General features: G+C 43.6%; 1 protein-coding gene across 2 annotated transcripts in view; it reads left to right on the forward strand.

Moving 5' to 3' along the window:
- The window catches only part of LOC146063668 (saccharopine dehydrogenase-like oxidoreductase), a 47,798-nt gene extending 37,345 nt beyond the window's left edge, over window positions 1-10,453 (forward strand). For both annotated transcript variants that reach the window (XM_083176255.1, XM_083176254.1), the window contains 4 exons: window positions 2,240-2,296; window positions 5,773-5,884; window positions 6,304-6,385; window positions 10,195-10,453. In XM_083176255.1, the coding sequence (XP_083032381.1) occupies window positions 2,240-2,296; window positions 5,773-5,884; window positions 6,304-6,385; window positions 10,195-10,300 (357 nt within the window). In that variant the 3' untranslated portion in view covers window positions 10,301-10,453. The remainder of the gene's footprint in view (window positions 1-2,239; window positions 2,297-5,772; window positions 5,885-6,303; window positions 6,386-10,194) is intronic.
- Window positions 10,454-13,323: the final 2,870 nt, after the last annotated feature.

Raw genomic sequence — 13,323 nt, forward strand, 5'->3', positions numbered from 1 at the left:
TCAGTGACTGTGTACACACTGGGTGATTATTTAGATTCTGACAGTCCGACCTGTCAATCGATAACCATATCGTCTACTGTAACCAGCATTAATATTGCTTTTATGATCATACACACTAACACAGAGCTGGTGGCAATTTGGAGCAATTGGCAGTACTGTAGTTCCCAAACTTTTTGAATCATGAAGTATAAAAATGGTATTTCATGGTACCTCTTAGGCCACAGTTTCTCAAAGTCTGTCCTCAGGACTCCACACAGTGCATGTTTTGCATGTCTCCATAGAATCAAGTGAAATAATTAGCTCCACCTGTGGATCTTTGAAAATGTATGAGTCTGTATTGAGTCCACCTGTTGAGTGACCTGGAAAATGTGAACTGTGTGGGGTCCTGAGGACAGAGTTTGAGAACCATAGGAATCAATAAGCTTGGGGATGGTACCAACAGACTGGTGCATAGCTAACGTAGTACCAATATGGAAGAAATGTAGCAAACCTAACCCTGAAAATGTATAGACCAGTCAGCCTTACAATCATTCTGGGGAAAATATTAGAAGGAATAATAAGAGATATTATCCAAAATTTCTTAGAACAGGAGAAAGTGATAAGTAAGGCTCAGCATGGGTTCGTTAAAAATAGATCACGTCAGACCAATTTAATTAGCTTCTATGAGAGAGTCTGTAGGGGGCTGGGAAATCTGTTGATGTAATACTGCTTTATTTCGCTAAAGCTTTTGACACGGTGCCCCATAAAAGGTTTTTAATGAAACTAGGTAATTTAGGGTTAGGAGATAATATTTGTAATTGTCCCAGATTGTGCAACCAGTTTTTAATCCAGAGAGTGGTGGTAAATGACATACATTCCAACTGGGGTAAGGTTCAAAGTGGAGTCCCCCAAGGTTCAATATTGGGACCCACCTTGTTTAATATATTCCTTAATGGTATTGGTAAGTGACACAGAGTAAATTTGCAATATTTGCAGATGACGCGAAATTGAGTAAGGAAATTAAATCAGGAGAGGATGTGGAATCACTAGAAAGTTACTTAAATAAACAGTGGACAGAAAGGTGGAAAATGCAGTTTAACGTTGAAAAATGTAAAGTAGTTCATTATGGGAACAAAAATGAACAAGCTACTTATAGGCTAAATGGAGTTATTATAGGAAATTCTGCTGTAGAGAAGGACTTGGGGGGTCATCATAGATGAAAAATTGGTAATAGTGCAGCAGCAAAAGCAAACCTGACACTGGCATTCATTAAAAGGGGTATGGATTCGAGGGATGCCAATGTGATAGTGCCCCTTTACAAGGCATTGCCGAAACCACACTTGGAATATTGTGTTCCGTTCTGTGCACCGCACCTTAAAAAGGACATAAATGAATTGGAACAGGTACAGAGAAGGGCGACCAAGCTAGTTAAAGGTCTTGAATCACTAGAATACAAAGATAGATTAACCAGGCTGAATATGTTTTCACTGGAGAAACTGAGGTTGAGAGGTGGTATGATTAGTATGTTCAAATACAGGATTGGGAATCCTATGGAACAGGGAGATGATTTGTTCACTAACAGGCCTATACTTAGGACACACGGGCATGTACTGAGGCTCGATGAAAAGAAATTCCATACGGAATTAAGAGGATTCTTCACCATTAGTGCAGTAAAATTCTGGAACTCATTGCCGTGGGGGTGATTGCAGCAACTACTGTTCAAAATTGGATACATTTTTGGCCACTACGGGAATCCTATAGATATGACTTATTCAGCCTTAATTATTATGTTACTATGTAACCACTACTCTAGGCCAAAAGTTTCTCATTAAGAAAGTGCGAAAAATATTAAGCAAATTGTGTTTCTTTTTTAAATGTAATCCTTGATGTCATTTATGTGGTAATGGACAGTTTGGCAAAAATGTGCCTATTACATTGGAAATGGTCATGAACCACCAATCCAGGGCACCCCTGCAAGTCTTCTAAGGCACCCAATTTGCAAACCACTGAGCTAATTATTGGTAGAAACCACTTCATTAAGAGAAACCAAAAGCTTCTATGTGGGGAGCTGTGAGTCCATTCATAAGGAACATCCCCACTGTAGAGCTGTTTAAAATTGATTCCCCCCCCCCCCCCCTTTATTAAATTTAGTTTTTTTATTTGCAGTTTTTCTGAATGTCCTTTTCGGATTTTGTAATTTAATTGTAACCCAATTATGATTATGCTGCAGCATATTTTAATGTTGTTGTTTTTTTAACAGTATCCAAAATTCTTTTCTTTTGGCTATTTCTCTAGTGAAGGACCAACAAAGAAACAGGTAACCTATCCTTTCATTAATTGATTTGTACAAATATGTTTATTTCATAATGGTTCTTATAGACCTTGGCAGACCTTTTAAAAAGACTGCACCACTTATCTTTTGTATTTACTCATGCTTGGATAATGCTGCACACTAACCCTTGTCTCCTCAGAGACCGAGTAAGAAAATAGGGTCATTTAAGCGCTAATAGGGTTTCATTAAGAACACCTACACTTGTGCTCATAAGTTTACCTACCCTAGCAGAATTTGTGATTTTCTGGCCATTTGTCAGAGAATATGAATGATCACTCACAACTTTTCTTTCACTCATGGTTAGTGGTTGGGTGAAGCCATTTATTGTCACACAACTGTGTTTACTCTTTTTAAATCCTAATGACAACAGAAACTACAGATGGGGCCGGGCTCATCTTTCCAGGGGATGGCGATGGCGACGGCATTCGCCATTCCCTGCTCCGGCGCCATCTGTGTGTCGGAAGGGGACGCGCGCGCACGAGGTGCGCGCGCGTCCCCTTCCGACGGTGCTGCCGTCCCCTTCCGACGGGCGCCCGGTGCCCACACCGGGCGCCCGCACCCCCCCACAGCCGCCTCGGGTCCCCCCAGCCCCCCTCGAGCGGGAGGCGGACAGTATTGCGTCCGCCTCGCCCGCCGGCCGCCCGGATACTGAGACGCACGTGCGTGGGGGACGCACGCGCGTCTCAGTCAGATGGCGCGCCGTGTTGCTGGCGGATCGCCAGCGGCATGCTGCTGGCGATTCGCCAGCAAGCATAAGGCTTGCCCCATCTGTACCCAAATGACCCTGGTCAAAGGTTTATATACCCTGGAGATTGTGTCAACTTGTGTGCATGTTATCAGGCCAAAAGCGGGTTTGAATGCCTACTAAAGGTAACCATCCTCATCCGTGATCTGTTTGCTTGTAAGTTTATAAAAGGTCCGTCAGTTTCTGGTCTCGTGGAAGACCCTTGCATTGTTCAACCAGTACTGCACTGACATGTCTGGATTCTGAGTCATGGGAAAAGCAAAAGATTTGTCAAAGGATCTGCGGGAAAAGGTAATTGAACTGTATAAAACAGAAAAGGGACATAAAAAGATATCCAAGCAATAGAAAATGCCGATCAGCAGTGTTCAAACTCTAATTAGGAAGTGGAAAATGAGGGATTCTGTGGAAAACAAATCACTTTCAGCTGCCAGGAAAATTGTTCATGTTGCAAAGAAAAATCCACAAATAACTTTAGCTGAAATACAGGACTCTCTGAAAAAAAGTGGTGTGGTTGTTTCAAGATGCACAATAAGGAGGCATTTGAAGGAAAATGGGCTGCATGGTCAAGTCATCAGAAGAAAGCCATTACTATGCAAATGCCACAAAGCATCCTGCTTACAATACTCCAAACAGCACAGAGACAAGCCTCAAAACTTCTGGAACCAGGTCGTTTGGAGTGATGAGACCAAAATTGAACTTTTTGTCCACAACCATAAACGTTACTCAAGGCCTATGATGAAAGGTACACAATTCCAACTGTTGTGGATCGCTGATGTTTTGGGAATGTGTGAGCTACAAAGGCACTGTAAACTTGATCAAAATTTATGGCAAGATGAATGCCGCATGTTATCAGAAAATACTGAAGAAAAATGTGCACTCTTGATCCCGGAAGCTGCGCATGGGACGTACATGGTTGTTCCAACATGACAATGATCCAAAACACAAGGCCAAGTTGACCTGTCATTGGCTACAGCAGAATAAAGTGAATGTTCTGGAGTGGCCATATCAGTCTCCTGACCTCAATATCATTGAGTCTCTCTGGGGAGATCTCAAACGTGCAATTCATGCAAGACAGCACAATAATTTACAGGAACTGGAGACTTTTTGCCAAGAAGAATGGCAGCTTTACCATCTGAGAAAATAAATGGCCTCATCCACAACTACCACAAAAGACTTCAAGCTGTCATTGATGTTAAAGGGGCAATACACGGTATTAAGAACTGGGGTATGTAAACTTTTGATCAGGGTTATTTGGGTAGTTTCTGTTGTCATTATGATTTAAAAAGTGGAAACACAGTTGTTTGACAATAAATGGCTTCACCCAACCACTAACCATGAGTGAAAGAAGTTTGTGAGTTATCATTCATATTCTCTTCATTGGCCAGAATATCACAAATTCTGCTAGGGTAGGTAAACTTATGAGCACAACTGTATATATGTATGTGTATTCTATCAGATTATTGTGAATAAGTACTTCCCATTAAAACGGGGCATTATTACAATTCTTGATATAATTAATTTTAATGACTTATATCACAAATGTTTTAAGTAATATTAATTCTTTTTGAAAACTCCATTTGCTCTGCACAAGCAGTGCTCCAAAGTGTGTACATATATTTTTGGATTTGTCTAATAGTTTACTGAGGAAACAGCACCTTAGTTCTTTATTTATGAGCTGCAGTTTGTAGGAGAACTAAGGGGTTTATTAAGTTATTTATATAGCGCATACAGATTCCGCAGCTCTTTTACAGAGAATATTTGAACATCAACATTCACATCAGACCCTGCCCCAGTTGAGCTTACAATCTATATTCCCTACCACATGTACACGCACACACAGACATTCTAGGGTTAATTTTGTGGGAGCCAATTAACTTAACAGTATATTTTTGGAGTGTGGGAGGAAATGGGAGTACCTGGGGGAAACCCACGCAAGCACGGGGAGAATATACAAACTCTGCACAGTTAGAGCCATGGTGGGAATCAAACCCATGACCTTAGCGCTGCGAGTCAGTGATGCTAACCATTACACCGTCCGTTCTTGATATGGTCTTTCTATAAACCATATAGTTACCACCCCTTTTTTAAATAGTCCTATTAACATTTTTAGGAAAAATTATGCTTGTACAGCTGGGACATGTAAAAGAAAACATTGCTGCATCCCATTTTCTGTCCTTTAGATGAATAGCAAAATTTCCCATTGTCAGTTTCCCGTCGTCTGTTGACAGCCTGATTCAGCCATGTAAAGCTTTACAATTGTTTTGTGCACTCCCCCCTCCCGTGGGCAACATTCCTCCCTGCCATGGGGAAGAAGCAGATTGTGCCAAGGGACTGGCATGCTTAAAAATAGATTTGCTCTCTAGGGCAAGCGTTGGGATTTCATTGCTTGGACTGTGAGTAAGAACCTAGAGGGCAGTGTGATCTTTTCCCTACAGGTTTCTGGAATCAAATGTTCTCCTTTCATTAGTTGGCAAGAGGCAAACTGTGATTATGATCTGTCCCTCTCGCTCCCCTTTTAGAACTTGTAGAGTAATTGTCTGATTCTCATTAGTTAAATAATTTGACATGAAAACCTGGCCTGCTCTGAACACTTCATTTTAGAATTGAGAAATTCTGTACCTAACCAAATCATGGATTATTGACTGAATAAAGAAGAAGATGAATTTATAGTAAACCCACTGAAAATATGTATAACTGAAATGCTTTGTTTTGGCAGATGGAGGAAGCCTCTTTCACAATGACATTCTTTGGGGAGGGTTACAGCAAGGGCCAAGATACCCAGCAAGGGAAACCAGATATAAAAATCTGCACACAAGTGTCGGGACCAGGTAAAGGGGTCTTGTAAGGTTTTGTCAGATTTCACATTTAGCCACCTTTTTCTCCTCCCGACACCCCCCCCCCCCCCCATCATGCACACCATACTGAGGCCTTTTACAATTATTACCAAATTGTAAATCTAATGCAGCCAGCACATGTGCCGATGCCGGCGGTGCGATGCTGTACGATGGGGTGCGCGCTCCCGCGGCACCTCATCGTACAGTACAAAAAGTATGTGCTGCACATACTTTTTGTACTAGCTTTTTCTAGCACAGCATCGCATCACATGCACATCGTATGCACAAGGCATGCGATGCGATGCTGTGTGTGCTAGTTAAGCCCACAACGCACGCTGGAATCGGTGCGTGTGTGGGCTGCATCAGGAGCAAAGCTGTTAATTTTATTTTGTTCAATGCACTTTGTTTTACAGAAGCTGGATATGTGACTACTCCAATAGCAATGGTGCAAGCCGGTTTGACCATACTATTGGAACCAGAATCTCTCCCAAAAAAGTAAGCACAATATAATAGGGATTTTAAATTCTAATATGCTCTCAGGTGACTTAATTCAGAGCTGTAAATCTGATGTATATAGGTATACTTCTGATTGTGTGAGAGCTGCACGTGTGCATATGCTGCTCTTTGCATTTGCAGATCTTTTTTCCGACCTCGCTCGCAGTGCCCTAGATGTTTGTGTGCGGACTGGGGCTGGCAACATTGATCATTACAGAATTTCTGGGTATGCTGAAGCCAGTGGCTGTCTTCTTGGACATAGTTTCACTGGTTTCAGCAGCGTGAATTCCAGGTCATCCTGAGTAGACTTAGGGGTTTATTCTAGTTCATTCTTTCTGACAAAATCCTTCTTAGATGGACAAAACCATGTGCACTGCAGGGGGGCAGATGTAACATGTGCAGATAGAATTAGATTTGGGTGAGTTATTTTGTTTCTGTGCAGGGAAAATACTGACTGCTTTATTTTACACTGCAATATAGATCTCACTTTAAAGAAAAACCCCACCCAAATCTAATTCTCTCTGCACAACTAACACCTGCCCCACCCGCAGTGCACATGGTTTTGTCCATCTAAGAATGATTTTGTCAGAATGAACTAGAATAACCCCCTTCGTTACATATACCGCTTTTATCCTGGGGTTTTGCCTCGTGGACCCTGGTCAGCGCCCCCCCCCCCCCCCCCCTGGAATCCTACCCTGGAACACTGAGGACCCGGGTGGGTGGGCAGTGTAAACAGGTTGATGCGACCCGGCCCCATTCACTGTAATGTAAAAGCTGGACTGGGAGATGCTCTCATTTCCCAATCCTGTGCATTTAAGCCGGGTCGGGAGTTGAGTCTAATGGGGTCACAGGCTGGGTCTAAAAGAGGTATTAGATGGCTGAGGTTCAAGCAGATGATCCGATGACCCTTGGTTTACACTCAGGCATTGGTGATATGAGTCCTTATTTCACCATCTTCAGTTTGCATCATTGGCACAGAAAGCCATTCAATGCAGGCCAGGTGTATGCAATGGTCTCAATGCTATTAAGCAGTAGACCATAGGCTTAATGCAGACCTGATCGAAGGGTAAATTTTGGATACTTGTTTCCTAGCATGGCGCCCAATTTCAGTACGTATGGTACCGTACTGAAATCGGGGGTCACGTTATAGTGGCATGCGATGCGATTTCAGTACCGCTCCCGTTCCCACTCCCTGTCATTCCTGCTCGGACTCATTCTGAGGTGATTTTCTGACCGTAATGGAAGCATCCCTCAGAGCTGCTGGTGAAGTATCGGAAATGGCTGTATCTATGACCATGTTCAGCTTGCCTCAGACGGAGGAGGGGGCTATCCACATCTTCCAGCAGCTTGATCTCCTTCCGCTGATGCAGAATTGCGCTAATGAGCATGCTATGCTGCTGTCAGTGAAGGAGTGTATGTGCCGGTGCCATGTGAAAGCATGCCGTCTCAAGGTGAGCCTCAGAGCGGCCCACTGGTTTCAAGGGTGCCGCTTATCCTTTGTCACCTTGGTGCGCTTCATCTATTCCTGGGCCCAGGAGCTCACATCACTCGACTACTGTGAGGGACAGCTGTAGATATATAAAAGAAGACAGCGGTCCTGTATAACAGGTGGATGCAGGAGGCTTGCACCATGGACCTCATGGAGCAGCCACAGTGGCGTATCGGCGGTCCAGGGCACATTGTGGAGGTCGATGAGAGCTTGTTTGTCAAGCGTAAGAGTAATGTCGGCCGTACGTTACCATATCAGTGGATATTTGGGGGAATTTGTCGCCAAACTGGACAGTGTTTCCTCACCATGGTGCCCAAACGTGATGCCACCACTTTGATGGTGGCAATAATTGAAAATATTGAGCCAGGCACCACTATTTATACGGACTGCTGGAGGGTGTACAGCACTGAACAGCTGGTTATCAGCATTTCCAAGTAAACCATAGGTTTAATTTCATTGAACCGGCCACAGGGGTTCATACCCAGAATGTGACTTTGGGGTGCATGGAAATGGCGCAATAAGCGCCAAAGAGGCACAGCACACCACCAGCTTCAATCCTATTTGCAGGAGTTTATGTGGCGAAAGACATTGGGTGGTGATAACGCATAATTCGAGCACTTACGCTCCCTACAGTTGATTGACTGTTTTGTAATCTGTTTGCTTTCATGATTTTTAGTAATTAATGTTGTAATGTTTTGAGTTGATTTATTGTTATCATTATTTATTGTAATTAATGTGATTAATTTATTAATCTTTTTCATTAAATTAAAAGTAAATTACAGTTATTCGTTAACACATGTCGTCATTACTGTGTCAGCTGTATGATATTGCAGGTGTGAATGTGTTCCTAAAACACCACCACTATCCATGCCACCCTGAAGCGTGGCGAACGCAGTCGAATGCGTCCTCCGACCTTTTCATACCCCCACTATCCACGTCGGCGTGGAGTTTATTTTACAAAGTGTGGCGAGCCACCGTGGAATACATGTAAAGTAATCCGCATCCCCTCGCGGGGCTCGCTGCACTCACCACGGTTCGGGCTCGCTACACTTTATAAAATCAACTCCACGCCGACGTGGATAGTGGGGGTATGAAAAGGTAGGAGGACGCGTTCCGCCACCCCTCGTGGGGCTCGCTGCGCTCTCGCCACGCTTCGGGGTGTCGTTGATAGTGGAGGTGACGCAAAACAATGGCATAGGTGCTTTCAATAGTAAGCACCCATTACATCTCATAGTAAGCACACCTCTCATCGCATGGGTGCTTCTACAATGAAATATCGCATCGGATCGCACCTTGTCTAGGGTGCCCTCCGATCCCATGCGATATTTCATTGTATAAGCACTCCTGTGCACTTAATATGGACATCGCATCGCACGGCACCATACCCGCTTTGCGATCCGATGTGGTTTCACTACGGAGAATAGCCCAGTACACTAAAACCGTGCTAGGAAACGAGTACCAAATTTTGTTATGATGACCAAAACCATGTACACTGCAGGTGGGGCAGATGTAACCTGTGCAGAGAGAGTTAGATTTGGGTGGGGTGTGTTGAAACTGAAATCTAAATTGCAGTGTAAAAATAAAGCAGCCAGTATTTACCCTGCACAGAAACAAATAACTTTAAATCAGCCCAACCTGCAGTGCAGCATGGTTTTGCCCATTTTGAGAACACATTTGTCTTGAGATCAGGTCTGAATTAGGCCCCATATGTAAATGCTCTGCAAACCAACATTTTTCGTAACAAGATCATTGATAATGTTGCAGTGCAACATGGGACTTACTAAGCAGGGGTTGGTCATAGTCTTCTACCCTCCTGCATTCTGCAGGAGACTCCCTGAAATAGCAGCAATCTCCCTCTATCCCTGATTAGTCTAGCAATCTCCCTCATTTCACCTAGCCCACATTATGTAGCTGTGATATTTTTGAGGAAAAAAAGGAATGAGAGATACATTTACATTACAGTATAGTAGCTCTTACTAACTGCTTTTGGGCTCATCTACATTTGGATGCAAGTCATTTTAAAAGATTCCTCTCAGATGTAGCAGTGCACACCCACGCTTCCAGGTGCCATGTTAAGACTCTTATCACAATCACTCCATATTTGGAACTAGACACATCCTTTGGGTGGAGCATTACACGCCCCCTCAATGTGAGTTCTATTACCAACTATTATCTCCCTGAAACTAATTTTCAAAAGTAGGCAAGTATGGGGTTGGTGCATGTTTCACCTGGAGGATAGGTAAATATAACGCTTAGGAAATGGTAGGTAATACTGCAGATTAATGATTATATGACATTCCTCTATTATCTTGTCTTCCAGAGGTGGAGTTTACTCCCCAGGAGCAGCTTTCTCCAAAACCAAACTGATTGAACGTCTAGACAAAGCTGGCCTCCATTTTTCAGTCATCAGCAAGACCGAAGCCTGAGTTATATATTGCACTGTAATTACCATGCATGACTAGCAGAAGCCATAGTTATCTTAGCACACACATGACTACAGATAATACATTATTCATTTATTTTCAGTTGCAATCTGGCTGCAGTAATAAAGTTGCTATATATGTTGCTATATTTTTTTTTAATAAACAACTATCCTATAGAGTAAAATGATCACATGATCTATGCAGAGGTTTTCTGTCCAAGACCTTACTGCTGTGTCCTCTTCCTTTGTGTATTTTCATTTACATAAACAACCTGATCCGTTCATATTATTGGACTGAATATAGTAGTCATGGTTTAGCACTTATTTGTTTTTAATTATTAGTTTTACTTACAAAGTAATAAAGCCCCTTTACAGGTAACTGTCCACACACATTTGTATATTCCAATAAGCCACCACTAGAACTGATAACATCTGTTCCTTATGAAGACATCTCTAGTAATGCAATGAACGGATATACATTGACTGTAAATGAACAATACAGAGTCTGCTATTCTTATTTCAGTGGCAGTCTCAGCAGAAACATCCATATGATCACAGCATTCTTAGCAATGGACAGATGTGATTGATACCCAATGGGTACATTTACTACGTGGTCATTTTCAAAACGTCGGATCCTTTGGGATCTATTCACTACTGTGTGCATTGCATAGCGCTGGGCTGACTCTCCCACATCTATTCTAATCCGCTTGCTGCTAACTCGACCTGTGGATTTCTGCTCACACCTGCCCTCGGGTGCGAGCAGAAATCTGACAAACTAGGGTGGCGATACTAACAATACGAATAAAGGGTCAGTAAAGCTATCCAGAGGGTGCACTCTACATACTGCATTGTACATCCAGTTCATCTGATTTCATTAAACTTGCCTAAAAAAATAAAGGCTATATTGTTGTTTTTTGTTTACATTTTAAATGGAGGCAGTGCAATAAAGCTAGTAAAAGTGTGATTAAGGGCCTGATTCAGATTCACTCACAAAGCACATTTGGGTTTGCAATGGACAAAACCATGTGAACTGCAGGTGGGACAGATGTGCAGAGAGAGTTACATTTGGGTGAGTTATTTTGTTTTCTGTGCAGGGTAAATACTGGCTGCTTTATTTTTACACTACAATATAGAGATCAGTTTGAAGTACAAACCCCACCCAAATCTAACTCTCTGCACATGTTACACCTGCCCCACCTAAATGTGTATTTTGTGCTTCTTTTGAATGTTCGTACAGTTCACCAAAACCCTTCTCAGTCTTTTGTTCTTACTGGTTTTCCCTTGTTTTGTTTTCTTTTATAATTCCTTTTAAGGTTCTATTATGTCATGTTATTTCATACGGGACCTCCCCTGGGAAACATTGGACTTATCGTACCATAAGCATCTGTGTTAATATGTTCAGTGTCATCTATAAAGTATTTATGGTTTCTGAGAGGTTTTTATTCTACAGTAGGCTGTCTGCCCAGTGCTGTTTTTAGCACCCTGCTTATGTTTAAATGTTACAAGTTATGTTGAGTTCTAATCTTTCTGGGCTTTTTGCCAATCTTACCTTGTAACAATCTATTTCACTGTCGCCAGATGATAGTGACATGTTTTTTACTTCTCTGGTGTATTTCCATAGAGCAATGCACTTTAATGTCTTATATCAGTGGTCGCCAACCCGTCGCTCGCAAGCTATTGGTAGCTCGTGGTGGCGATCGGGGTGGCTCGGCCAATCTACGGCTGCCGTCCCTCCCTCTATCTCTCGCCGCTACTGCCCGCCTTTCCATGCATCGCCCACCCATCCGTCCCTCTATATCCTGCTGCCCACCCATCTCCTGCCGCTGCTTTCTGAGAGACCAGATGCCGCTAGAGGTGATATTTCACCTCTAGCGTCTGGCAGGCAGTGAGCACAGCGCTAAGCACTTCCAGGTAGCGCTGCTCCCTGTCAGACGCTAGAGGTGAAATATCACCTCTAGAGTCTGTCTCCTCATCAGAGGAAGAAGCAAGTAATTTCTATCATTTTTCAGGCCTCGAACCACCGCCACAGCCTCCTCCTCCTCCATGGAAGCCGCAGCATCCATGGGACTCCTTATCTCACCCTCCTCCTCCACAGGACCCGCCTCAGTCTCCTCCATGGGACCGCTGCTGCCTGACACCGTCCATTGCCCTGCTGCTGCCATGGAGGGTATGGTGTTCAGTACAGGGGGAGGGTGCAGGCACATACCTGTCTCAACACCCTTACAGGGGGTAAGGGAAATGGAGAGGTGCAGGGGTAACAGGCGATGAAGAGGTGCGGGGGAGACAGGTGTGGGGGGGGACAAAAAGGTGCAGGAGGTAAAGGAGTAATGGGGAGACAGACACATGCGAGGGTGACTGGGGTGATGGAGGGGTGCAAAGAGGATGGAAACAACATGCACACTGTCTATTTAGAGAGGCTGGGGGCATGGCTAGCAGCTCTCAGTGCGCTGGCCGTGCCCCCATAGCAGAAAAAATGGGGGACGTGGCCTTGCAGGTGTACTACGATAGTAGTTCATGCCCCCTAATTTTGAGCGCTTCTCTTCTGCCTCTGGTGTTGGGAGGTATGTATGCAGCATATTGGACATTGCAGTGTGTGGCATATTGTGCCTGGGGCATTGCAGTGTGTGGCATATTGTGCCTGGGGCATTGCAGTGTGTGTTAGGCCCCGTACACACCAGAACGATCCTGATTGTTAGCAGATTGTGTGTTGGTCGCACGATCTGTTGGAGCACACGATCTGCATCCAATCTGATCCCGATCTGATTCTGTATCCAGTTGAATGGATCTTTTACAGATCCAATCTGCAGCAGGTAGGATCTGTAAAACGACAGCGGGGACGCGCATTGGATTGGAATCTGATCGGAATTGGATGTAAACATGCAAAAACATGCCCAATCTACATACAATCTGCATCCAATCGGTCAGAATTGGATCCAGATTGATGGAATTGAGCCCTAATCGTTCTGGTGTCTACCCCCCTAAAGGGCATTTTTCGATTATTGGGCAGATATTTTTTTTTTGTAGCTC

The sequence above is a fragment of the Crinia signifera genome, chromosome 3, assembly GCF_055691185.1.
Source record: "Crinia signifera chromosome 3, ASM5569118v1, whole genome shotgun sequence".
NCBI classification, from domain to species: domain Eukaryota; kingdom Metazoa; phylum Chordata; class Amphibia; order Anura; family Myobatrachidae; genus Crinia; species Crinia signifera.